The 27,839-nt window shown below is 38.8% G+C and overlaps 2 protein-coding genes across 12 annotated transcripts in view; one reads left to right on the top strand and one right to left on the bottom strand.

Annotated features, from left to right (window-relative positions):
* Swt1 (SWT1 RNA endoribonuclease homolog) overlaps positions 1-5,948 on the bottom strand; it is a 61,064-nt gene extending 55,116 nt beyond the window's left edge. For 2 of the 6 annotated variants that reach the window (XM_042674691.1, XM_042674698.1), the window contains exons 1-3: positions 5,832-5,948; positions 2,256-2,398; positions 2,011-2,097 (exon numbers count right to left, since the gene is read on the bottom strand). In XM_042674691.1, the coding sequence (XP_042530625.1) occupies positions 2,011-2,097; positions 2,256-2,267 (99 nt within the window). In that variant the 5' untranslated portion in view covers positions 2,268-2,398; positions 5,832-5,948. Of the gene's footprint in view, positions 1-2,010; positions 2,098-2,255; positions 2,399-5,313; positions 5,389-5,575; positions 5,631-5,831 lie in introns of those variants that run through there. The other 4 variants (XM_042674695.1, XM_042674697.1, XM_042674692.1 and 1 more) reach the window with 4 other exon arrangements.
* Positions 5,949-6,374: 426 nt separating this feature from the next.
* Positions 6,375-27,839, top strand: part of Trmt1l (tRNA methyltransferase 1 like) — a 31,150-nt gene continuing 9,685 nt past the window's right edge. Inside the window, exons 1-12 of one of the 6 annotated variants that reach the window (XM_042674703.1) lie at positions 6,375-6,660; positions 7,099-7,167; positions 8,075-8,221; positions 11,918-12,028; positions 13,379-13,492; positions 17,252-17,316; positions 19,557-19,686; positions 21,645-21,768; positions 22,166-22,263; positions 24,913-25,159; positions 25,731-25,943; positions 27,612-27,802. In XM_042674703.1, coding sequence (XP_042530637.1) covers positions 6,444-6,660; positions 7,099-7,167; positions 8,075-8,221; positions 11,918-12,028; positions 13,379-13,492; positions 17,252-17,316; positions 19,557-19,686; positions 21,645-21,768; positions 22,166-22,263; positions 24,913-25,159; positions 25,731-25,943; positions 27,612-27,802 — 1,726 coding nt within the window. In that variant the 5' untranslated portion in view covers positions 6,375-6,443. Of the gene's footprint in view, positions 6,661-7,098; positions 7,168-8,074; positions 8,222-11,917; positions 12,029-13,378; positions 13,493-17,251; positions 17,317-19,556; positions 19,687-21,644; positions 21,769-22,165; positions 22,264-24,006; positions 24,126-24,912; positions 25,160-25,730; positions 25,944-27,611; positions 27,803-27,839 lie in introns of those variants that run through there. The other 5 variants (XM_042674700.1, XM_042674702.1, XM_042674701.1 and 2 more) reach the window with 5 other exon arrangements.

Here is a 27,839-nt window from a genome sequence, read left to right as displayed (position 1 = left end):
TAAAAAAAAAAAAGAAAAGAAAGCTCTGGGAAAGAATGAGAGAAAGGGTCCAAAAGAAATTACCCTTTTCCTGACTTATGTAACTGTAACTCCTCTGTACATCACTTTTATAATAACAATAAAAATTGTTATTTAAAAATAAATTTATAGAAATCACTAATAGACTGGATACCAGTAGAGGATGCTCCTAGGATTTTTATGCAAGTAAGTGAATGAAATTGCAATTGACTCAACTGAGGAAATTGTGAGCCTGGCCACTTGAAAGCTTATCATCTAAAAAGATAAGGAGAACCAGCAAAGGAATTTGAGACACAAGCATTCATTAGAAAAATGAAGAGTACAGTATCTCAGAAGCTAAGTGAAGAAAGTGTTTCAAGAGGAAGACATAATTAACTATGAAAAACACTGCTGGTAAATCAAGGCAGATGAGGTTGGAGAACTGACAAATGAGGTTTAGCAACATGAAAACCACCACTGGCCTCGTAGACAGCACATTTAAAGAAATAATGACAAGAAAACATCTGACTAGACTACTTGTCAGAAGGAATGGAAAAGAATTAAAAATGGCATACAAGGGGCTGGGAAGGTGGCTCAGTGGTAGAGCGCTTGCCTTGCATGCATGGGGCCCTGGGTTTGATTCTCCAGCACCACATAAGCAAAAAGGAAAAAAGCCAGAAGTGGCACTGTGGCTCAAGTGGTAGAGAGCTAGCCTTGAGCTGAAGAGCTGAGGGACAGCGCCCAGGCCCAGAGTTCAGGCCCACGACCGGACCCCTCCTCCGCCCCCCCCAAAAATGGCATACAGTTCAAGAATGATAAATGGTGGTGGTAGGGATATAAATCAAGGACAAAAAAATACTATATGACCATGTCCAAGGTCCCTTTCCTAATTACCACTATAACTTGGAGACTAAATTCATATTCAGAAAGCTTATAAGAAGCAAAGAACAAACATCAAAGAGTACAATGTATTTTGACTATTTCAGTCTGGTCATTAAAGTCTTATGAACTAACCTACAACACAGAAACCACTTAAGTGGATAGTCACCTTTGCAAGATTAGTCTCGCATTATGGATGGTAAAATAGCACACACACACTAATTCTGGTGATGAATTATGCAGACTATTCATAAAGTATACAATAAAACCAATTAGATGAGGTTTTCTTTTACTGGTTTTGATATCAATTACATTGTTCTTACTTCCTAGAAACAGTACCACCCAAGTTATGACATACTATAAATTTCATCTCCCAAATACTTCTTAAATGTAGTGTTGAAAATAGAGAAAGGAACATGGAAAGTATACCTTTTCTAACATTAACACTATCATCTGCCAAACTTTGGCCATTGATTGACAGTAGTGCAACTCTGGCCAATGCTGAAGAAATGAAGAAAGAAAATGTGGGAAGCAGTCTAATCATGAATTGTTATTACAAATGTGAAAATGGGCTTAGAATTGAGGTCACAAATGAAAAGTATTTTCCTCTCAGTACTCTAAGCCTCAGTTTTTTATCTGTGCAACTGAGATAACAGTAACTACCTCATAAAATTATAAAGAATAAGAAAAATAACACAAATAAGGAATGAGAAAATCAACTTACTTCTTCTAGGCTACATAGGCAGAATAAAGTATTTACTTATCTCAATGCAAAAGTAAGTCGTATTTTTTATTACATAAACATAAGCCATAGCCAGGTGCTGGTGGCTCACACCTATAATCCTAGATACTCAGGGGGAAAACCTGGATGATCATGGCTCAAAGCCAACCCAGGTACAAAAGTCCATGAGATTCTATCTCAAATTAACTAGCAAAGAGCTTGACTTGTGGTGTGGCTCAAGTGGTAGAGCACCAGCCATGAGCAAATAAGCTATGCTAGCAAGGGGTCCCTAATTTTAAGCAGTAGTAAAAAGAAGAATAAATAAATAAATAAGGAAAAAGGGGGAGGGAAGGAAAGGGGAGGGAACTTAGGGGGACCAAGACATTGTCAGGTCTATAAATAAAAATTCTTACTACATCAAAAATAACTGAAGAGGCACAGCTTTTTCTTTGAGCATCTTCTTCTTTCCCACAAGATTCTTCATTGGACATCTTTAAAAGCTAGAACAAAAATTCCAAATACATTTTTATAACAATAAAATACATTAGGAACCATTCTTTTTTAGATATATAAAAATTAGTTTTAAAAAATGGTTTCCACATTCTATCTATTCTCAAGATGGTTAGATGCTCTCATTGTTCCACATTTTCTTACTTACATTCTCCTTCATAAAAATCTGTTCCTCTCCTTCAGTTTGATCAGTCAAGCTTGAGTTTCAAACTATGCCTTGACAAGGTTTTTTCTTTTTTGCTGTTTTTGTTTTCTTTTTGTTCTGCTGCTTGTTTATATGTATTTGAGGGTCTAAAGAGAGGCACAGAAATGGAGAGACAAAGGGTAAACAAATGCAGCAATGGTATTCAGTGGACACTATGTTGAAACTTATGGGTAGATATGGCAGGAAAAAACTGGAAGAGAGTAAAACGAAATGTACTCTTTACCTGACTTACGTAATTGTAAGCTCTCTGTATATCATCTTTATAATAATAATAATGTAAAAAATAATCTATGACTTGAAGCTATTACTTCTTCCTCCAGTGCCAGATTATTTTCAATTGCCTGCTGAAATGACATATTTTACAACATCTACACTTCAAAACCAATTAGTTATGAATTTTCATTTTTTCCAACACATTCTCTGTCATTTCTTTTTTTTTTTTTTTTTGGTCGGTCATGGGGCTTGAACTCTGGGCCTGGGCGCTGTCCCTCAGCTCTTCAGCTCAAGGCGAGTGCTCTACCACTTGAGCCACAGAGCCATTTCTGGTTTTCTGAGTGGTTTATTGAAGGCAAGAGTCTCACGGACTTTCCTGCCTGGGCTCGCTTTGAACTGTGATCCTCAGATCTCAGCCTCCTGAGTAGCTAGGATTACAGGGGTGAGCCACCAGCGCCCGGCTTCTCTGTCATTTCTTATGTGAACCTTCAGCAAACTGCAGGCAAACTACATATACAATTTTCTGAGCCCATTTCATTATACATAAAATAAAAAATTCATCTTAGAGGGTTTTTGAGAAAGTCAATTAAAACAATGGAGACAAAAACTATCTTGCCCAGGAGGTATATGATAGGTTCTATTAGAACCAGAGTTTCTTGAAAAGTGTGCTGTATTAAAAACTTGGGAAATGCCATTAGGTGATGACAAAATATATTTGAAGTTGCTCCTACAGCGCTATCATCATGCCTTCACAGGACAGTATCCCCGGCAGGTATCTTCATAGAAACCTCATGAAAAAATGCAAAGCCAAATTCACCTGAAAGTCATTTCTGAATTCCTGACCCAGAGAAACTATGGGATGAATAAGTGTTTATGATCCTGTTAAGCCAAACTTTTTGGATAACCTAGTAACTGACTGATGCACAATTGTACTTCCTTAATTCTTCAAACTTTGAAGATTCCCTTCATGCTCAGAAATTCTTAAATACATTTCCACAGAATCCATATACTAAAATTGAATGCTTTCATCTTTTGTTTTCCAGCTGGTATTAAATTATGAAGTTGACATTTTTTTGGGGGGGGTCCAGTCGTGGGCCTGAACTCTGGGCCTGGGCGCTGTCCCTCAGCTCATCAGCTCAAGGCTAGCACTCTACCACTTGAGCCACAGCGCCACTTGCGGCTTTTTTCTTTTTGCTTATGTGGTGCTGAGGAATCGAACCCAGGGCCTCATGCATGCAAGGCAAGTGCTCTACCACTGAGCCACCTTCCCAGCCTGAAGTTGACATATTTTGTCAAGCTTTCTAGAAACAAAAACAAACAAACAAGAACTGGGGATGTTGCTCAGTGGTAGAGGGCTCGCCTAGTATGTACAATACCCTGGCTTCCATTCCCAGCAGCACCCAAAAAAAGGAAAAAATAAATTACAGAACGCATCTAGAAATGTAAAAAAAGCGATTATTCTTAAAGGGTGCATTAAAATAGCCAGCATTTCTTTAGGCTGTAATTATATAGATTATATAACAGCGATACTTTACATTTAATTATTAAAATAAAGTTCAATATATGCCCAAGAATACTAGTTAATCAAAAGAGGGAAGGATTTAAAGGATTTTAGTTGTCTTGATTGGCTGGAAATGGAAACCAAGGCCTGAGTACTTAGGCAAGAGCTCCCCTGCGGAGCTACAGCCTCAGATTAAAAGGGCTTTAGAACCTTTATGAGGATAATCGGTCTTAAAAACAACAAAACAAGGACTACAACAACAAACAAACAACGGCTCCATTGGCTGGCTCCCTGTAATCCTTGCTACTCAAGAGGCCGAGATCAGAGAATTGCAGTATGAAGTCAGCCCCAACAGGCATATCCAAGAGACTATAATTTCCAATTAACCAATAAAAAGCGACCTTCAGCGGAAAAAGCTAAGGGACAGCCCCCAGGCCCTGAGTTCCAGCCCCCATACCAGAAAACAAAACAACCCTCCAAGCCTGGAACTGGTGGCTCACACCTGTAATCCTAGCTATTCAGCGGGCTTACATCTGAGGAGAGCGAGGTTCAAAGCCAGTCAGGACAGGAAAGCCTGAGACTCATCTCCAATAAACTACTCAGAAAAAGCCAGAAGTGGCGCTGTGAGCCAAAGAAGCTCAGGGACAGCACTCAGGCCCTGAGCTCAAGCCCCAGGGCCTCCCCCCGACCCCCCCCCCCCCCGTCGCCTCCCATCTCCCCCACCCCCAAACGAAAACAACAACAATAACAAACCATTCAAACTTCGAAACTAAGGGCAAAGAAAAAGGCCAAGTTCCAAATTAGCGGTTCCGACACACACCCACACCCACAGCCACACCCACACACACCAAAAGCAAAAAAAAAAACCCCAAAAAACAAAAAAAAAACCTTCCAGATAAGCTTCCAAACGAAGGAGAAAGGAAGAGGCCAACTTCCAGTTAGCGTTTCAAGGTGACAACTCAGGCTCTCTTCCATTTCTGAAAACCAGTAAGAATAACAACAGACCAGTAAGCAAGGTACACATCACCCTTAATAACTCAGAAAAAACATCTGGATGGATGTCTGGTACCAGAGACGAAAAAGCAGCTTCCCTCTCATTCCCTGCTGCCAAAACCCTTCAAACGAATCCCAGGCAGGGAAACTAGAAAACTCAAGTTCGTCCCTCTTCCCCCCCTCCCCGCTTCCCCCTCCCAACCCCCCCCCCCCCGTCCTAAAGAGAAAAGAAGGACTGACAAGGGTAAAGAGAAGACTGGGGAGCAGATCCACCAGCGATAAATCGTAGGAAACCTGAAACGCATCCACCAAGTGCCTTGAAGCTCTCAACAATCCCGGCTCTCGTCTCGGGCCTGTAAGGCCCATACCCACACCGGGCCCAAAGAACCCAATGCTCACAGGACCCGCGGCCGCAAGCAACACGACACAGGCGTTCGGGTCACAGGTGTGGGCTAAGGATGTGAAAGGAGGTGCGGTCCAACCCAGCTCGGAGTTGGCCGGACAGGTTTCGGCGGCTCGGCGTCCGGCGGGATTCACCCGCTTCCCAGAAACCCACCAGAGCCGGACACAGCGAGGGGGCAACGAGGAGGCAAGCTCGAACCTGCGACCCGCCCCGGGCCACACCCTTCAGTGAGCCAGACCCGCCCACAGCCTCGTCCCCCCCCCCCCCCTCGCCCAGGCCCCCGCAACTCCGGGACAACTTCCGCCGACTCGCGGCCCTTCAGAGTGTCTGGCTCAGGGGTGAGAGGCCCCGGGATGGAAGACCCCCCCCCCTAACCCAGCTAAAAGTCACCGCACCTCCAGTTTCCTACCTTACCGGCGCCTGCGGCGGTAGCGACTCCGGAGGCCCAGGCCAGGAGAAAGCCCCCCCACCCCGAGCCCGCTGCTCACTGGGAAATGTAGTTCTGGGCTCGGCTCCACACCAACGCCCCAACGCTCCGTAGCGTTCTTCCTCTGAGGACTGGAACTCGGCCCCGCCCACGGGGCGCGATGCTTCCTGGGTATTGTAGTTCTGAGGTTCGCTCTTGGGCCGGTGAAATGAGCGACGCAGCGTGCAAAAGAAACTCTCTCACCTGATTGGACGAGGTCTCCAACACGCTTCTGCGCAGAGTAAGGGGGCGTCGCAACGCCTGGGGAGAGGGAAGCGGTAGCGTTCTCGAATCGTTGCCTCCGGCTTTTCTGCTGACAGGATTTGTTAGCCGGTTCCTCTTTTCTGTGTGTTGTTGTGGTTTTGTGTGTGTGTGTGTGTGTGTGTGTGTGTGTGTGTGTGTGTGTGTGTTGCCCGCACCCCGCCCTCGCCTCATTTGTTTCCCCTCGGCTTGGATCCTGCCCAGTGGGCCGTGACGCCACTTGTATCCGCCCGCCGTGGGTCCCCCTCCCCACCCCCACCCCACCCCAGGTCCCCCGGCGCGGAGGCGGTAACTATGGAGAACATGGCGGAGGGGGAGCTGCTACCCCTGGAGAAGGAGGAGGGAGCTCAGGTCGGCGTCCCGACCTCGGCCCCGGCCTCGGCCCGGGTGTCAGATTCGGCTCCGGAACCGGCTCCGACTCCGGCCTCGGCTCCAGCCCCAGCCCTTGCCCGGGCCCAGACTCCGGCCCTGTCCCCGTCCCTAGCGTCTGCCCCCGAGGAGGCTGAAAGCAGTAAGTGCCGGAGCCCGCAGCGTCCCCCGCCGCAGGAGAGCCGGGGGAGTTGAGGGAGGGGGATCGCGGGGATCGGCGGGTCTGGGTTCGGAGCGGAGGGGGCCGGGGTAGCGGGCGAGGGGAATTAAAGGGCGCGGAGTGCCCGGAGGCACCTCCGGAAGCTTCGAGGTCAAGTCGGTGAACAGCACCCGGGGGGCCGGGGGGTGCTGTGGGCTCGAGTAAACGACCCGCTTCGGAGTCTTCTGGTTGTGGAGAATCATCTCATGCTCAGAAGTAGGTTCACGCAGTTATTGTGTGCTGGAGCCCGTCGCCAGCCCGCGCCGGCCGAGCCTCACCGGCCCTGGCGGGTTGGACGGCCCGAGGCGCCCCGGCTTGGAAACTGTCAACCAGCTTCTCAGCCTCCGTGTTTCCTTCTCCTTTCTAACTCGCTTCCCCCAGAGAATTCGAGACTTGAAAGTTGTTTGGGAGACAGCTCAGTGCCCTCCTCCCCGTCTCAACACCAAACGAGTATGTATTTATTCCATCCCCTCAGAAGCTGACGGTTGAGCATGAGTAGTCCGTGTTACTGTGCTCTGAATCCGCTTCATGTTTTCTGAGTGGTAGTTAGTTGATTGGATCGTTTGGGAACTTTAAAACCTGACGATTAACCACTTCTGTAAGGACCTTCTGAACGTCTTTAAATGGCAAGGAAGGTTTAGCGACTACTTTCACGAAATTGTTTCATGGTCCGTAAATTGATGTTTCTTCCTCCTACTGAATAACCACGTAGGGTATTTTAACCTATCGTGTCTGCTACGATGTGACCAATTTTAAATTTGGTGTTTTTAGACACTTGGATAGTTGTAGTCTAATAGAATTACCCTGCGATTTTAAAAGAACATTAACTGTTATAAGTAGATTTAAAACAAGTAGGTCTAATCGGAGCAAAGAAAAGTCACCATCTCAGGTAGACGTTTCATATACATGCATGGCTTGTACATGCAAAATAAGGCCTGTTTATTTCTTCACCTACAGTATGGTGGTGGATGGGGAGTTTTACAATGCAAAGTAGCCTACTGCTTTTCAGATTATGTCTATTTAAATTGGTCACAAGAGATTCAGGTGCTTTAGGGAGTGCATGCTTTCTCCACCTCCTCACCATTAAGAATGTGTTAAGCCAGATACCTGTACTACACACTGAGATTGAAGGAGGATATGCAGTTGGAGACAAGCCTGGACTTCAGAGAGAGACCCTGTCTCAAAAATAAAAATAAGGATTGGGAACATTTATGTATTCCAGGACTTATTATATAAAGATGTATATACTGTTTGAAAAACTTGGAAATGCATTACTAGGACAAATAATGATTGAGAAATCTGAAATGCGTTAGAATTAAGATATACATATTAATAATACTCTAAAAATTATTTTTAGATGATCTAGTTAGTCTTTTGAAGTCAATCATAACTAGGGAAGATGAAGATGGTGTATCTGAAATAGAACTGAAAGCTGAGGAAACAGTAACAGAAGAAGTTTTAAAAGAATCTCCTGACATCTTGGACTCACCTAATTTAACAAGAGGTTTGCCTGTTGACTTCTAGATACTTAGTGTTATGAAAAGCAGGTTGAGTGATTTTAAAATACAGATTGCTTGATACTACCTTTCTTTAATCAGAAAGTGATTTCAGAGATGTTTGATAGGTATAAATTTTGTAGACAAATCTTTGACAATTTTCTTCAAATGTGCTACAGTTTTCAGTTTTCTAGTTTTACAGGCTTTCACTTTTAATAATTTCAGCAAGTACAACTTTATGTCTTACTGTACATCTTGCTTCACAAACGTAAGTTTTTGAACTATGGAGCCAAAAATCTTTATGGATTCAAATATTATAGGTTGGTTTGTACACATAGGATTCTTGACTATTACTGACTTAGCAATTAAAAATATTTGATCAAACAGGAAATTTTTTTGTCATTTATGAAAATACCTCATTAAGTTGTTTGAACAATACCTTCTGGAAAATGAATTTAATCAATAATATTTCTTCATTTTTACCTGTTTTTAGTAAGAAAAGGTTATTCTGAGGAAGAATGTGTGATATTGAATTAGAGTCCAAAATGAAGCCACAAAGTCGAATCATTTTTTTATTAGTATGATTTAGCACCTGCTGTACACAAGAACATGAATAAAGCCAGGCACTGGTGGCTCACGCCTGTAATCCTAGCTACTCAGGAGGCTGAGATCTAAGGATCACAATTCAAAGCCAGCCCAGGCAGGAAAGTCTGTGAGACTCTTATCTCCAGTAAAACACCAGAAAACCAGAAGTGGCACTGTGGCTCAAGTGGTAGAGTGCTTGCCTTGAGCTGAAGAGCTAAGGGACAGCACCTAGGCCCAGAGTTCAAGCCCCACCATTGAAAAAAAAAAAATGAATAAAGAGTAGGTCGCTCTTTTTGTTGCATATTTGTGAGGAAGACCAATTATTCTAATGAGTGTACACATGAGCTGAGGAGATGGAGACTGGATGGTAACAATGTAAAAACCAAAGTTAATAGTCTTAAAAGAGTCTAATGAATATTAAAGAGCCCCAAGAGTGAATTCCATTTTCTCCTTCCACTTTGGGGAGCTTTACCTATCAGTTAGCATCTTATGCACTCACGTTCCCACTTTGTGAATGTTCCTTTGCTATGGATGCACATAAATTCAGATCTCCATCCTTAGAAAAAAGAGAATTACAATTTCATCCATCTCTTTAATTATCCGACTTCCTAAAAAAGTAACTATACTAATTTTCTGTATTTCATTTCCCTTTCTGATCTCATTTTTTCTCACAAACACCCCGCTGAACCTGCTTTTCTAAAGGTCACCAAGACATGCTGTATACTAAATCTCTTTAGACCTCTTGATCTGTACGGCTGTTTGTAGTAGTATTCAGCATTGAGCATGTCTCTTTTACAGACGCAACTGTTAAGTACCTACATCTTTCCATATTTCACTTCTAGAAATACCCATTTATATTTATCAGTAGTGGTTTTATCAGCTTTTGAGAGTGAATCCCCTCACACCTAGTCAAGAATATGTTAAAATATTTTAGAAGACATTTCAAAATTTTATAAGGTATATAATTTGAAGACTCATTTTTCAAAAACTGGAGTCCATAACTGGGAAAAATATGATTCAAAAATATGAAATGTGGGGCTGGGAATGTGGCTTAGTGGTAGAGTGCTTGCCTCGCATGCATGAAGCCCTGAGTTTGATTCCTCAGTACCACATTCACAGAAAAAGCCAGAAGTGGTGTTGTGGCTCAGGTGGTAGAATGCTAGCGAGCCAAAGAAGCTAAGGGACAATGCCCAGGCCCAGAGATTAAGCCCCAGGACTGGCAAAAAGTAAAAAATAAAAAAAGGTGTCACTAATTTAAAGATAATAAAATTATAGTTATCCAGTCATAACTGGGTAAGCTGAGTTTATTTCACAGCTTTTTTTTCTTCTTTTTTTGTGCAGTGGTACTCAGGGGCCTCAAGCAAGTGCTTGATAGGTTGTTCTCAGTTTTACCTAATATGCATTTTTCTGATTGGTATCTCCCTCCTGAGTGCCAGAAACAAATTTTCAGCAGCCTTCTGAAATTTGTGTCCATCTATGGTATATAAAACACATTATCAGAAAACACTTTTTCTGTTCCTTTCTACCAAAAGGGATTACTCTTACTTCTTTTGTTAATGAAATTGACACCATCTTCCTCAACCATATAAACTCAAAAATCTTAGAATTACCTTTATTATGCAAAACTTCATCCCCCCTGATTTCTCACATCCCAGCTTCCGTTCTTCTTTCTACTCTCTCTCACCTTTCTATTACTATTACTCATTTTCTCACCTCTTGGATCCACTTTGTCAAAAATTCCAAATGTTTCAAGAATAAAATCCAAACTAACTTACATAGAATTTCTTCCTCCCATGATGTAGATTTTTTTTCTTGAATATATCTACCCACTACTTTTTTATTTTTTGTTTTTTTTGGGGGGTCTGGTCGTGTGGCCTGAACTCTGGGCCTGGGCACTATCCCTCAGCTCTTCAGCTCAAGGCTAGCGCTCTACCACCTTGAGCCACAGCGCCACTTCCAGCTTTTTTTCTTTTTGCTTATGTGGTGCTGAGGAATCAAACCCAGGGCCTCAGGCATGCAAGGCAAGCGCTCTACCACTGAGCCACCTTCCCAGCCCCCCACTACTTTTTTAAAACATTTCCATTCTAGCCAAAGGTAGGGTAGTGGAAGCTATATGTTTTGGGGTTGTTGTTGTTGTTGTTGCTGTGTTTGGGTTTTTTTGTTGTTGTTCTGCTGGTCCTGGGGCTTGAACTCAGCCCCTGGCTGCTATCACTGAGATTTTTTTTGCTCAAAGCTAGTTCTCTACCACTTGAGCCAGAGCTCCACCTTGGGTTTGTTGTTGTTGTTTTTGCTTTTTGGTTTTGTTGGTTGGAGATAAGAATCTCATAGACTTTCCTGCCCATCCTGGCTTAGATCCTCAGGTCTTAACTTCCTGAATAGCTAGGACTACAGGTTTAAGCCACCAGGGCTGGCTGTTAGCTGTTTGTTTTATAACACATACATTTTATTCATAAGGCTCCTTTAATTTATGAATCGTCCTACTAGGTCTCCAATTAATTGAAAATCTGCTCAGTACCTTAAGTAATAAGTGCCACTCAGTAACTTGTTAGAATTAGTCATTCCATGCATGACAAATCTTTGTCACTCCATTCTACCTACCATTGCACTTAGAAATTAACATACTAATCTTTCCCATGTGGTTGAAAGTTCTTTGAAGACAAAAAAATGGCTTATAGTTCTTCAGCACTTCATAAAAGATAAAAATAATTTTTGTATAATTACAGTAACTATAGATTAAAATTTAAATCTGTGAATTTATACTGTGGATTTTTTTCTCCAACTTTTTTCTATTGTGAAACACATTTGTCATTTTGTAAAACGAATGTTGGTATTTATTTACCATTAGATTCTAGGACACTATATTACAGAAGATAAGTGTATAAATTTGTATATTATATGATCAAATAAAATGGAATTAGAAAACAAAATTTTTTAAATAAGTTTTTTATTGTGAGAATACTGTACAGAGGAGGAGTTACAGTTACAGGAGCAAGGTAATGAGTACATTTCCTATCAAGCATTGTTGTCTCCTCCTTTGTTTTTCCCCTACCATCCCTTCCCTCCCATTAGAAAACAAATTGTTAAAATGTGATTTTCTAACTCTTTAAATTTCCTTTCAGAGAAACACATCTCAATTCAAAGGCAGCTTGCTGATCTAGAGAAGCTAGCTTTTGTAACTGAAGGAGACTTTGATTCTACCAGTTCATTGAACTCAGATAATCTTGATGCAGGTAATTCCATTTGGGGAATTTTTTCCCTCTGAGTTGTTACCTTTCAGCTCATGAAAACAGTTTGCTTAGAATAGGTTGTTTTCACCAGGAGCCTGTAATTCTAGCTACTCAGGAGGCTGAGATCTGAGGATCGAGGTTCAAAGCCAAGGTTTATCTCCAGTAAACCACCAGAAAACTAGAAGTGGTGCTATGGCTTAAGTGGCAGAGCGCTCACCTTGAGCTGAAGAGCTCAGGGATGGTGCCCAGGCCCAAAGTTCAAGCCCACAACTCCCCACTCCCCCACCCCCCGCAAAAAAGAAGGTTTCTTCTTATTGAACAAGAACAGAAGAACAGAAGTAAAATAATTTAATCCAGGAAAGTAATACGTTCTATTTGTAAAAGTCTTATACAATAATTTCTTTTTACCTCATCAAGGAAATTACAATCTCGTGTATATTTAAGGCCTGTGTATTCTGTAAGGCAAGAAATTGTATTATCTACAAGTTACAGAGATTCTCCAAACAGCACTTTAAATAATATGGATGTTAAAATTATTTTATGTAAAAGAAATCTCATGCAAGATAATTTAAGGTCATTGGTGCAAGATTTCTTGATGTATATGAAAGATACTTGTTGAGTTAAAATGATCAAGTGAATTACTGATAATTTCTCTATATTTCATTGCTTTAAACATAAATTTGATATCTTGATGCTTACACAAATTAGAATTTGGGATTTGAATTCTTTGAAGGACATTACATTTATAATTAAGACAAGGTTTGATGATCCATAATCTTGTCAGGAATGTGCTGTAATGAATAAGGACAAAGTTATAAATCTGATAATATAGTTATATTCAGGTTCCCAACCATGTGTTATGCCTCAGAATAGCAATTACATTGGTAATTATTTCTGTCTTCTGTTATTGTAACATTGTGTGTTAATTGTCTTTGCTGCTGCCAAAGTAATAGAGAAATAATACAGGATGCTTTTGTATCTCTTCCCAACCCTTATCCCACTCCATGAGTCTGATCAGGGCTGGCCTTTCTCCTATCCAAAATCCTATGGTGATCACTTTGACTCTAGGGAATATTACATAGATGATCATTTCCATGACTTCTCTGTACCAGTGGCAAAAGCATCAGCAAACCACAGAGAGGAGAGAGCTTTAAGGTACAAAGCTCAACTGCTGATGATGTGCAACCATGGTTATAAGCTGCTACTTCCTGGGTCTGGGAAAATGATTTTTCCTTAAAGAACATTTAACTAAGAATTAGGAGAGGAGCATGGAGAAGTCTGTTCTTTGTAGTTGAATCCAGTCATTAGTAACCTAGTATATGTTGTATTTTATTAGTTTTTTTTCTTTTTAAGGGAATAAACAAGCTTGTCCATTGTGCCCTAAGGAAAAATTCAGAGCTTGTAATAGTCATAAGCTTCGTCGTCACCTTCAGAATTTACACTGGAAAGTCTCAGTTGAATACGAAGGTTGGTATTTTTCTCCTTAGGATAAAATGATGTATATGATATTCAACATTTTTACCAGTTTTGAAGTCTTTCTGTAAATATAATCAAACAATTTTATAAATTATGAAGGATTTAATGTCTCATTTTAAATTTATTTAATAAAAGAGAGCATAAGCATACAGTGGGTATATGACACAAGTTTAGTGTAGTAACCATTGGTTAGACATCTTTATACTGGTTACTTTGGCCTTGGAAGTTCATTCTGCCAAATGAACAATGTCTTAATTTGTACTTTTCTTTCTGCAGAAGAATAGTACAACTACTATTGTAATCTTGAAGGCAAAGTAAATGTAATACAGAAAAATAAAATACTTGGTACAAATATCAGAAAAAGATATCTACTGATAGAAGTTAGAAAAATAAACCAATAATAATAATGACAGAAATGATATGTTTTGGGGAAATAAATTTAACAAGACGACTCATAAAAAGGGATGGTAATGGAAAAACAAAGGAGGGGGTAACAATGCTCAATAGGAAATTACTCATTACCTTACTCATGTAACTGTAACCCCTCTGTACAGTATCTTTACAATAAAAAAATACATTAAAAAAAAGAAAACTCATAAAGAAAAGAACAGAGCTGAAGAATCAAAACCAAGATATATCAAGTTAAAAGACTTCCTAGATCCTAAGATAGTATTATAGCATTTTTAAAAAAAATATCTGGCAATACCTTTTAAATTTTAAAAATAGATATATCTTTCCTGTGAGTGCCATAGAAGGCAAAGAATTAATAAACAAGAACGGATATGCAATGATAGATAATTACACCATATACTTCATGGCAAAACTTGGAGTTAAAAGGGATAGCTAACTAAATTATGCCATCTACATACCATGAAATGTAATATAGCCACTGGGAAGAGTATATTCTTTAAACAGTATATAGGGAAGGCCTTATAGCATTTTATTTGGATGAAACAAGTTCTCAAACACGAGCATGTGCGTGCGCACCTGTGTGTATGTGTCAGTGTCACAGACATATATGATCATGTGAAATAGAAATTATTGAACTTGTTTGCAATTTCAAACTAGCTAGTATGACCTACCTAGAAAAACTAGAACTGTACCAGAATTACCTTATTAACCCTAATAAAAGATTATATAACTCATTGTTAAGGGAAAAAGAATGAGAGACTAATTTGATCTGGGCATGGTAGCAGCACATAGGTTAATCCTATGCACAGGCATAGGATTAAGGATCATGAGCTTGATGCTAGCAAGATACTATTTCAAAAACAAAATATAAAAATAAAGGAACTGGGGGCAGTGTTCAAGTGTTAACTTATTTGCCTAGTATTAGCAAGGCCATGGTTTATTCCCCAGTAATTCAAGAGTAAGAAAGAAAAGAGAGGTAAGAATGTCTGATCATTCCGGTTTCTTGCCTAAAGGAAAATTCTTCTTTAACTTAAAAGATCTCTTATATTCTTCATTTAGATTTAGTTTCCAAGTTATTTTCTTCTGCTATCATCCTTACTTCCTTACCCATGGATGTGTGTTTTCTCAGATACATTAGGCTGTTGGGTTCTTTCACAATGTTCAGGTAAATAGACATAGTTTTTGTCTTCATGAGCAAGTTTCAGAGAAGTTGCAGATATATTGAATGTAGAAGGAATAACAGATGTGAAGGAAAGCTGAGGATGCTTAGACTTGAGAAACTAGACAAGTGAAGTTATCCTTTACTGAGCTGGACACAACTGCATTAGAATCATATGTCTGGAAGAAGCCAGGACCTCAGACTTAGAGATCAAAGGTTAAGATGCCTCAGAGTGGAGGTTATATGAATGTGAAATTACAGGACGGGAGAGGTTGGGTCTAGATGTACACATGTAGGAGTTACCAGAATGTAAATGGCATTTAAAACCACAAGACTACATACGTGCATGTGCATATTTCCAAACAGAACGACGAAACCTCTTAGAATTCTTTTAAGAAGGGGGAAGAAAGATAATGGAAAGAGACAGAAGGAAGGGTAGGTTTGATCTGGGTAAATTGTATGTATGTATGCAAGTGTCAAAAAGAACTACCCCCACACTTGTATAACTAATATATGCTAATAAAAATATGAATCTAAAAAAAAACAGCTTAGCTAGGGCTGAGTTCTGGAGTAGTTTGGCATAAACGCATAAGAAAAGTGATTTGATATAAAGCATAAAAAGAAAAAAAGTTGGCTTAGAAGCTTTGAGTTTAGGAGAGACTAAGTCATTGTTGTTACCAAAAAAAAAAAAAAGAGAAAGGTTGGGCACTATTGCTTATGCTTATAATTTTTATTTAAGAGCAGATGTTAGGAGCCTGCCAGACCTGACAAAGGTTCATGAGACTCCATTTAAGCCAGTAAAAAGTGTGGCAGTGTAGCATGTGCTTGTTATCCAAGCTAGGTAGGAAGCCTAAGTCTGATCACAGTCTCAGCTAGCACTGGACATAAATACAAGACCCTAGTAGAAAAAGTGATGGAAGAAAAAAGAGAAGTATGGCTCATGTGATGAAGCACCTATCTGGCAAGAGCTAGTCCCTGAGTTCAAACCCCAGTACCTCTAAAAAACAAAACCTTCAAGATATTCCAGAAGAATTGAAAAGGGTTGAGGATGAAGCTCAGTGGCAGAGCATTTGCCTACTGTTCACAAGGCTCTGAGGTTTTTTTTTTTTTTTTCCCCTAGCACTTCAAAGAAAACAAAAAAAATGAATCAATTAGTTTAATCTTGACAAGTTTTGATATACTGACCATAGATTAGCCATTGGTGCTTAATAGGCAGTTGGGAAAAGTAACTACAGCTGCGATTTTGGGATTCCTTACCATGAGAAAAATAGTAGAAATAATGAAAGCAATTAAAAGTTACCAAGGATAAAGCCAGGCCAATGGCTCAAATCTGTAATCCTGGCTACATAGGAGGCTAAGACCTGGTGGATCAGGATTCAAAGCAAGCAGGAAAGTCCTTGAGATACCAAACCAGCAAAAAGCTGGGCTGCAGTTGTAGCTCAAGTGGTAGAGCACCGGCAGAGCAAGTGTCAGGTCCTGAGTTCAAGACCGGTACTGACAGAATAAATAGATACCAAGGATAAAAGTCACATATCCAGCCAGGTCTAAGGAGTATTTACATTTTAAGATAATGAATATAACTTGCAAAGGGGACTTAAAAGGGTAAGAAGAAAAACAAGTTCAGCTAGGAGCTAGTGGTCCATGCCTATAATCCTAGTTACTCAGGAGGCTGATGATGATCAGGGTTCAAACCCAGTCCCGGCAGGAAAGTCCATAAGCCTCTTATCTCCAGTTAACTACCAGAAAACCAGAAGGGACGCTGTGGCTCAAGTGGTAGAGCACTCACCTTGAGCTGAAAAGCCCAGGCCTAGAGTTGAAGCACCATGACTGACAAAAAAACAGAAAAACAAGTTCATACCATGTCATAGATGAAGTAGAGTCAATATAGTGACAAATGTAACATGAGATAAAGATGTAAAAGCTTAAAGTAGGCAGAAAAAAACTGAATGCCAAAAATGTGAAATGACTATCCAAGATAAAATAGTCATGAAAGACCAGAATTTATCCTGATTTTCTGTATTTGTTTCTGCCTATCTCATGTACAAACTAAAGCAATCTCCAAGTAATTTTGACGTTGCAAATACAAGTTATTTGTAGCAAATAAAATTTGTTTATAGTTTTTAATGTTAGTTGAATATTAAATGAACAATTATAAGACAACCACTCATTCTTTATTCTAGGTTTCAGGATGTGCATCTGTCACTTACCTTGTCGACCAGTAAAACCAAACATTATTGGAGAACAGGTAATAAGATACTAGACTTTTATTTTAGGTTCAGTTGTCTTTAAAGAGAGTGCAGTGTTTTCTTGCTTTAAATAGGCACTTGATCTTACCCAAAAGCCAAGAAGCTGTTCTTGCTTTAAAACTAAAATTTGTTTAGCAGTGCGTTTACCTTAAAATTCTTACCTGCTTTCAGATGATGATAGTTGAAAAAGTATGAAGTGTTTGGGAAGAAAGGACTGTTGTATTGAACTTCTCACTTTATAGCTTTTACTTTCAGTCAAGTTTCTCGTGTGTTCAAAATGAAAACCCATTGCAGGTGCAGGTGGCTCACACCTGTAGACTGAGATCTGAGGATCTAGTTTCAAAGCCAACCAGGACCTGAAAGTCTGTGAGACTTATCTCCAATTAACCACCTAAAAGCCAAAAGTAGAGCTCAAAATGGTAGAGTGCTAGCCTTGAGCAAAGAAAGCTCAGGGACACCCTCAGGCCCTGAGTTCAAACCCATGACCAACCAAAAAGGAAAGAAAATCCGTTAATTTTGAATTGGAGAATTTAGGTAAAGAATATTTTTGAAAATGAATTTTATCATGGAATAAGTACTTCAATATTTTGTAAGCTCATGTCTTATTAAATTTCATACCAATTCTTCCCATATATATCCTTTTAAGTTGAAAGAATCAAGAAATAGAAATGCTAATAACTTTTAAAAACTAATAACCTTTATTTTTAAGATAAATTTGACCTGCAAAGAACACAAACTATAAAATGTTTTAGTAATACTCTGAATGCATTTTGTGCTGATGGGTGCTTGTTTTGTATTTTTTAAGTATTAGGTTACTGTAAGAAACTATGTAAAGGATGGTGATGTACACATGTGTTCCCAGCACTATAGACACAGGAAAGAGTATTATGAGTTGTATAGCTTGAGCTATATAGACTCAGCCTGGGCTACATAGGGAGCACTGTCTCAAAAAAAGAAACAGATTTGCTAAAATGTGGCAAGTAAATAGGAAGTAGCCCTCAAAATGTGGCTTAGTGATAGAGTTCTTGCTTAGCATGCATGAAGCTCTGGGTTCAATTCCTCAGTACCACATAAACAGAAGTGGTGCTGTGGCTCAAGTAGTAGAGTGCTAACCTTGAGCAAAAAAAGCTCAGGGACAGTGCCCAGGCCCTGAGTTCAAGCCCCAGGACTGGTAAAAATACAAAAAACTAATGAAGAGCTATTGGAGTAGGGTTTTGTTGGTGGTAATATCGTTGATATTTTCAGCAAAAAAGAGAAATTCTGAAGAATTGCTTACTTGGAAAAATACTACTACTTATGTTCTCAACATTGACCCTCTAGTGAATTTGAACTGGCTCAAGTTTTCAGAAGTCTTAAGAAGTGGTTGCTAAATACATCTATCAGTAAAAATTAAATTATAAGCCAAGCGCTGGTGGCTCACACCTATAATCCTAGCTACTCAGGAGGCTGAGATCTGAGGATCACAGTTCAAAGCAAGCCCAGGCAGGAAAGTCCGTGAGACTCTTGCCTTTAATAAACCACTCAGAAAACCAGAAATGGCTCTGTGGCTCAAGTGGTAGAGTGCTCACCTTGAGCTGAAGAGCTGAGGGACAGCACCCAGGCCCAGAGTTCAAGCCCTATGACCGACAATAAATAAATAAATAATATAATATAAAATTAAAAGTGGACAAGACATAAATGAAAAAGCAAAGGTAATGAATGTTAAAAACTCAAAACAAGCTGGGAAGTTGGCTCAGTGGTAGAGTGCTTGCCTCTCATGCATGAGGCCCTGGGTTTGATTCCTCAGCACCACATAAGCAGAAAAAAGCCGGAAGTGGCCCTGTGGCTCAAGTGGTAGGGTGCAAGCCCTGAGCCTAAGAGCTGAGGGACAGCGCCCAGGCCCAGAGTTCAACCTCCACAACCAACAACAACAAAAAAACTCAACTATTCCTAGTTACTGTACATTTTACTATTATCTCTGCCCTTCCAGTTATCTACACCTATTTTATCAGCATAGTATCATTACTTTACAAAGGTAAAATAAAGCATATCTCCTCCCAAACTCAGTTACTTGTGGCCTATTGTAAGTATGATTTTTGAAACATATAAATTTATGTAATATAGTTATCCTTTCAATCATATGGCATACTTTAACATCTTCTATACCATCTTAAGACATCTTAAGACAAACTCAGTATATTTGCAACTTTAAACGTGGAGTTCACTATTTTACTAATCTATAAAAATTCTTGTTTGATAGATATCCAGTAAGATGGGTGCCCACTACCATTGTATCATTTGTTCAGCAACTATCACCAGAAGGACTGACATGCTAGGGCATGTTAGGCGCCATGTGAATAAAGGAGAGACTAAGTCCAGGTACATTGTTGGTAAGTTGAGCCATCTCGCTAACATATTAGCAAGTAGGTCCTTAAATTTTAATAATCTAGTTGTTCTTTGCAGACCCTTAGATAATGTATATTGATTTAACTAAATCATTTAGTTGACTACTAATGTTTGTTTTATTGTGTGATGTTTCCAATAACATTAGAGCTATTCTCAACAGATTCTGACAAATGGTATAAGCCAAGCTTGGTGGTATTTGCCTATAATCTCAGCACTTGGGAAGTTGAGGCAAGAGGAGAGGATTGTGATTTCAAGGCCATCTACACTATACAACAAGAGTTTGCCTTCACAAAAACACATGTGACACTCAACCACATATAACTTGACAGATTATTCCTACTAATGGCTTTTAAATCAGTAACTGTGTTATACTTATTGCACAATAACTAAAAGATGCAAAGAAATATATTTACTTTTTGGTCCTAGGGTCTGAACTATGGGTCTGGGCTCTGTCCCTCAGCTCTTCAGCTCAAGGCTAGCACTCTACCACTTGAGCCACAGCACCACTTCCGACTTTTTTCTGCTTATATGGTGCTGAGGAATATAACCCAAGTCCTCATGCATGCAAGGCAAGCGCTCTACCAGTGAGTTGCCTTCCCAGCACCCAAGATCTTTTATTTTGAGTGGTATCAAATCTCAAAAATTAAATAAGCCCTATGGCCTAAAGCACCACTTAATTTCTCATAGAACCTCATTCACCATTATTGATACTCGAGATGTGAAGCATGCTTCTTCAGTGAAATAGAAAAATACTTAACATTAGGAAAGGCTACTTTTGTTGGCAGTATAGAAAGATGGTTGCTGTTTTGTCAACTTCTGAATGTAATTTCATTAAAATGCCACAGATAAAATTAACCCAATTATTTTCCTCACAAATTACACATTATTTTTGAATATTTAAACATACATACGTATTTATATTACTTGAGTTTATAGCTTAAGTATTCTAGTGTATATCTTTTTTTTGGGGGGGGGGGTGCTAGGCCTGGACCTTGAACTCCTCAGGGTCTGGGTGCTCAAGGATAGCGCCTCTACCACCTGAGTCACAGTTTCATTTCTGGCTTTTTCTTTTTGGTAGTTAATTGTAGACAGACTTTCCTGCCTGGGCTAGCTTCAAACTACAATCCTCAGATCTCTGCCTCCTGAATAGTTAATATTATAGGCACGTGCCATGGGCACCAGGCCTCTAATACATATCTTGTTTTGGTTTGATATGGTTTGGTTTGGGGGTTTTTGTGTATGCCAATACTGACGCCTGAATTCAGAGCCTAGCTGCTGCCTCTGAGCTTTTTGTTCAGGGCTAGCCCTCTGCCACTTGAGCTATAGCTCCACTTTTGGATTTTTGGCAGTTAATTGGAGATAAGAATCCTGGGAATACAGGTTTTGAGGTTTGAGCCACTGGCTAATATGTACTTTTTTTTAAAACTACGTATAGCCATCTAAATATAATTTTTGTTTAAAATTATGAGAAATTATTCTGAAGGTCAGAATGTTAAAAAAAATAGTGATTTTTACTTAGTCACTGAAACTGATGGAATACAATCATGCAGATATTTATTTTCTAATGATTATATCACAGTAAAATGTATTTAGCAACCAACTATACAAACCCAATGTAGTACTTGATTAATCATGAAGATACTACAAGGTTTTATGTTATCTTAGCATGACTGTGCTTTGGTACAATAATACAGCTATTGTTACGCTAAGCAGTCCAGATTTTAAGAATACATTTTCTTCTATTCATCCAATATCTAGGTCCAGCTCTTTTCTAGAGACATTGATAAATAAATCTTGTTTTTAGTTTTTGTTTGGTTTCTTTTTATCTACCAACCTTTTGCTTTAATACAAAATAATCTAATAAGTTATTTTTGTATATATATATTGTTTTAAATGTTTGGAATATCTTATATTTCCCTGAATATATTTTTTTTCATAATAGTGTCTACTACTAAACCATCAAATGAAATTTTGAAGGAAGCAGATACAGATGTACAAGTTTGTCCTAACTATTCTATACCTCAGAAAACAGATTCCTATTTTAATCCGAAAATGAAACTAAATCGGTAAGATCAATTCAAAATAGAATTATGGGGAGTTTAAAATAGTGAAAAGAAACCTTTTAAGTTCCTATTTACTAAAATATTAAGAGTGAAAATGATACAAAATGACAATCACCTACTGTAACATTTTCTCAAAATTAATGGTTTCCTTTTAGGTACAAAGCCAGTTTCTTTGTTAGACAGCAAAATAGACTTACTTTATGTAATTAAACTTGAATAGGCTTGTACTTTTGTGGCTAAGTTTTATTAAAAAATAAATGAATGCTTGTTAATTAGAAAGCAGTCATAGCTTAATTTCACCAATTTTTAGGTCTTGTATTATTAAATTAGGCATATATAATCAGACCACTTTTCAAAGGTCTATAAGTGAGGAAGCCATAGTAACCTAAAATTATTTCAGACTATTACTTCCTTTTAGGCAGCTAATTTTCTGTACATTGGCTGCTTTGGCTGAGGAACGAAAACCTTTGGAATGTCTAGATGCTTTTGGAGCCACTGGTAAGTAAAGAAGATTTTTTGAATCCCATTTTATTTGTCCAATATTTTAGCATATTTATATGGATATTGTATCTTTAAAAAATAACTTTTTTACCCCTCTATATAGTATTTTCACCATAAAAAACTTATTTTTTAAAAAATAACTTTTTTTTTTGGTCAGTCATAGAGCTTGAACTCTGGGCCTGGGCACTGTCCCTGAGCTCTTCAGCTCAAGGCAAGCGCTCTACCACTTGAGCCACAGTGCCACTTCTGGTTTTCTGGTGGTTTACTGGAGATAAGAGTCTTATGGACTTTCCTGCCCTGGCTGGCTTTGAATCGTGATCCTCAGATCTCAGCCTCCTGAGTAGCTAAGATCACAGGCATGAGCCACCGGCACCCAGCTAAAAAACTTTTTTTTGTACATGGCTTGAAATCTGGGCTAGATACTCTTTTTTGGCTTGTTTGTTCAACCAGCCCAGCTTGTATCTGGCTAATTGGAGTCAGAACCTCGAAGACTTTTCTGCCTAAGCTTGTTTTGAACCCAGGTCTCAGCCTCGTGAACAGGTCCATTGTACATGGGGAGCCACTGGCACCTGCTAATAAAAATAAGACAAAATCTTGCTTTTTCCTCCCAAGTGTTAGGATTACAAGCATGTGCTACCATGCCCACCTCTGGTAAGGACTTTTTAAGAAATAATACCATTAATATACCTAAAATCATACTTTAACTTTCCCATCATTTCTGGATTGACAAACTGGAACATCATAGCTTACTTCCCACTATGGAAATGGAGTCTCAGAGACTTTTTCTTCCTAGGCTGGCCTTCCAAGTATCTTAGAATGGCAGGCACTGCACCAGCTATTATGAGTTCAGAAGGGTGTCTCATGAGCCTTTTACCCAAGCCTGGTCTCAAATCATGATCCCACTCTCAGCTTCCCAATTAACTAACATTACAGGTGGAAGCCACCTGCACCCAGCTTCAGAATATATTATTTTAAATTGTTTGATGATGTCTAAGTCCCTTCCTAATCCATATTCCCTTCTGTCCTTAGAGAGAGTGTGTGTGTGTTAACCTTTGACCTGTAATGTCTAACCATCTAAATTTCTCTTGATTCTATTGCCGTGGCACATGTAACATGGTCTTCTGTTAATTGTATTTTTAATATTGGTAGTTTAATCAGATTCAATAAGGAATTATTTCAAGGATACTTAATGTAACTAAGAGCAACTGATAGGTCTTTTATGTTGTGCTGATCATTGCCTAGCCTTCAGTTTTGAAATTGAGACTATTTTTCCAAAGGACTTAAAAATAAAAGATAATAGAAATATAAAAGATGATAAAAAAAAAAAGCCACTTGTACTACCCATCCAAGTCTTAAGATTATATTGCACACTGGGAAATCTTGAACCAAAGGGTGAGAGCATTTGTAAACTGCCCTTCCTACGCTCTGTCCTGAGGAGAAAAACAGTGGTTAAAAGAGAGACTGGAGCCAAAAGTCCCAGTTCAATATGTCCTTCATATTATTTTTTTCTCAGTATTTTTTCTCACACTCTCTTTGCCCTTATTCTGGACTGGAGTTAGGATTCAGGTTTTGCACTTGCTAGGTACTCTATGGCATGGGCCGTTCCATCAGTCTTTTCTGTGTTACTTGTTTTTTGAGATAAAGTCTTGCTTTATGCCTGAGCTAGTCTTGTCTATGATCCTCCTATCTGTGCTTCCCCCATAGCTGGCATAACAGATGTGCAAAACTTTTTGCCCAGGCTGGCCTCAAACTATGATCCACCAGTCTTCACCTCCCAAGTAGTTTGGATTACAGGCTTGAGCTACCATATCCAACTTCTAACCTTTACTTTTTAATGGGCCTTTGGAAATTTCTATCAGGTTTGTAGTAGCTATTTTGTATGTTTTCCATCCCTGAAGTGAGGATGTTCGGTCTTACAAGTTTATTGGGAAGAGATGAAAAAAATATATTTAATGTCTATGACATACAATAGATACACATATTATTTCCATTCATGAGACATAATAGGGAGAAGATAGTGTTTCTAATACACAGGAGATCTTCTGATACGTATTGGCTGGGCTTATGTCAACATACCTAGTGAATGAATGTTCTTTATGACCAATCTAATGGCTGTGAAAAACATGTGCGAAAGTGCTTTTTGGGTTGAATTCTTCTCAATCATTTGCTTATATATGAAAAATGGTTTTTCATTCACAAGCAAGCTTTTGTGCACTATTTGAAATTTTTGGTCTGAGAAAGTTATTTGTGTATTTTGGTGCTTAGAGGTAAACTTCAGCAGTAGGACTGCAACTTCCCTTCCTCCTTTCTAGCAGAGTAACCCCACCTTTATTCATATTGTATATTAGGCATATCTTATTGCACTGTAAGTAACAGAACAACAACAATCTATTCCATGAACTGAAACATACATATTTGAACAAGAAGCATCTAAAAATTATAAGAAATATTAGTAAAAACTCTTATTTGGGACATATTCTTATAGTAATTTTTGAGAAACTTTATAGTGAGGAAAAATAGATTAATTAGAGCTACTTATGAAAATATTAAGACTTTAAAGGAATTTGTTATCTATATATTCTTTATGGTTCTTATTCGCCAATAATTACAGCTAAAAAACTTGTTTTCTTTCCTATATCTCCTAAGGGATAATGGGATTACAATGGGCAAAACATCTTGGCAATGCAGTCAAAGTTACAATTAATGACATGAATGAAAATTCTGTGACATTGATTCAGAAAAACTGCCATTTAAACAAGTTGAAAGTGGTAGTAGACAGTAAGGAGAAGGAAGGCGGAGATTGTCTTGGAGAAGAAGAACAAAATCTTGGTAATATTAAGGTGACCAAAATGGATGCGAATGTGCTGATGCATTTGAGATCTTTTGATTTCATGTAAGTGAAAAAGATCTGGTATGTCACTTGCTAAACTGTCCTGGAACTTTGAGTGGCGAAGTCAGTCAAGTGTAGTTAAAAATTAAGAAAATATGTTGTTTTTTATTTTAATAGAGTTTTTAACATTGGCCTAACATATGCAATAAGGCAGTTTTCTAGCATTTAAAATAAAATGTAAGGGCATGCACATTTTCTTAGTCTAATTTATCTTTACATGTTTGATGTCATAGGTCATCTTATATTAAAACAGAAGTCTGTGTCTAAAATCAATTTGCAAAGGGTTTTATTGGGGGGGAGTGTTGTTTTGTTTCTATTTTTTGGTTTCTTGAGACAAGGTTTTCATTATGAAGCCCAGGCTGGCATTGATCTAGAGTTCATTGCCTGTTATAGACTGGCCTCTAGCTCTCTCAGTTCTGCTTCTACCTCCCAAGTTGCTGGATTTCGAGTGTGTCCACCACATGCTAGGTTGGAAAATGCTTTAGAATTTAAGAAATTTTACCATTAGAAATTTGTATCATTATTTTGGTTACTAATAAGAGTTTAAATCTGTCCATTTTCTTTCTAATTTTAGACACTTAGACCCTTTTGGAACATCAGTGAACTATCTAGATTCTGCATTCAGAAATATAAGAAACCTTGGCATAGTATCAGTGACTTCTACAGATATCAGTTCCTTATATGCCAAGGCACAGCATGTTGCCCGGCGACACTATGGATGTAACATTGTCCGAACTGAATATTACAAGGAGCTAGCAGCCAGAATCGTGGTAGCTGCAGTGGCAAGGTACATTGTGCCTAGTATGATTTAGTAAGTGACTGAAAGTGATCCTACAAATGAGTATTTGTCTTATTTTTCAAAATATGCTTGGGATATAAATTCTATATTCCATTCTGGTAATTTGGTATGTTTAAATGTGTTTTTAATCTTATGTTCTGTTAGAACTTTAACAGTTTATATCTGGTGGGGCACCAATGGCCCATGTTTGTAATCTTAGCTACTCAGTAGGCTAAGATCTAGGGATCGAATTTTGAAGCTAGCTCACGCAAGAAAGTCCATGTCCAACTAACTACCAAAAAGCCAGAAGTGGAGCTGTGACTCAAGTGGTAGAAAGCACTAGCCTTGAGCAGAGTAGCTCAGGGACAGTGTCCAGGCCCTGAGTTAAAGCCTTAGTACCAGCACGCACAAAAAGTTTATATCTGAGGGCTGGGAAGGTGCCTCAGTGGTATAGCGCTTGCCTTGCATGCATGAAGCCCTGGGTTCGATTCCTCAGCACCACATAAGCAAAAAGAAAAAAGCTGGAAGTGGCGCTGTGGCTCAAGTGGTAGAGCACTAGCCTTGAGCTGAAGAGCTGAGGGACAGCACCCAGGCCCAGACTTCAGGCCCCATGACCAGACCCCTCCCCCCCCCCCAAAAAAAAAAAAGTTTGTATCTGAAATACTTAGTGTACTCTCCACCTTAACATGTTAACATGTTATTGAACAATTGAAGTTTTAAGACAGAAAAGCTGATTTCAGATCTATTTTAACAATATATGGGGCAAATAGTAACCTGAAAAGGAAAAAGAAATGTTGTGAGGTTAGAAATAATATGTTTTGTATCTAGTTTTTTAGATAGATTGAATAAAAATTATGACTTATACACTTTATTCTGCAAATTGATCTTAGAAAGTTCTCCTGTCAGAATTTCTAGGTAGTTGAAAAAAATGAAGACTATTTGAGCACCTGTTACATGCAGATTGTTATTAAGCTAGCAAGATAGCTTAACAATACAATGTGATGACCAGCCAGCTCATTCACTAGTTCAAACAAGTTCTATAGCATACAGATGGAAATTCCTACCTCCACTTAATTAGATTAGACTTCATCATCATCACCATTATTTATTATTATTATCATATGACTTCATGTACTTTCAGTATCATTCCTGTTACTGAAAACTGATGCACAGTTTATGCATGCCAAAGATATATGTGCATATTAAGAAATATAACATCTGTAGATTTAGAAGTGGTATATGTAGTAGGTCTTAATCCAAAAAGTTAGAAATTAATTGTAGAAATAACTTTGATTATTCATTTTGACTGAAAATTCAGCAGCTAGCATAACAACAACAGCATCTAGTCAGTACTCAATATATATTAGGAAGAAATTTTTGTAGGAAAAAACAGGAAGAAAGTTACTGATTACAGGACAAGAAGAGATGAAGCTGAAAACCTGCAAAGATAGCCCTGTTGCAAAGTTAGGATACAGGAAAGTGTCTAAAAACTGAAGACCTGACAAGGATCCTTTATTCCCTGTATTTGCATAAAAGTTACAGTAATGATCTTTTAAAAAGCTCTGCTACTAAAAATTTAATTTTCCATGATTACCCATCGTTTACCATCCAGAATTGTTGTCAGTATTACGCCAGAGGAAACTTAAGTTCTCAAAATAATTTCTTTTAATTTTATAGAGCTGCAGCACGATGCAACAAAGGCATAGAAGTACTGTTTGCAGTAGCTTTGGAACATTTTGTGTTGGTTGTTGTGAGAGTATTGAGGGGGCCTACTTCAGCAGATGAGACAGCCAAGAAAATTCAATACCTGATCCACTGTCAGTGGTGTGAGGAGAGGATTTTTCAGAAGGATGGTAATATGGTAGAAGGTAACCTGAAGTTCTTCTTGACTAATTTATGTATAAG

This window comes from Dipodomys spectabilis, unplaced genomic scaffold, assembly GCF_019054845.1.
Source record: "Dipodomys spectabilis isolate Male_0828 unplaced genomic scaffold, ASM1905484v1 ptg000019l, whole genome shotgun sequence".
In the NCBI taxonomy this organism is placed as follows: domain Eukaryota; kingdom Metazoa; phylum Chordata; class Mammalia; order Rodentia; family Heteromyidae; genus Dipodomys; species Dipodomys spectabilis.
Note: the sequence above shows the minus strand (reverse complement) of the source record. Positions and strands in the feature narration are given on the sequence as shown.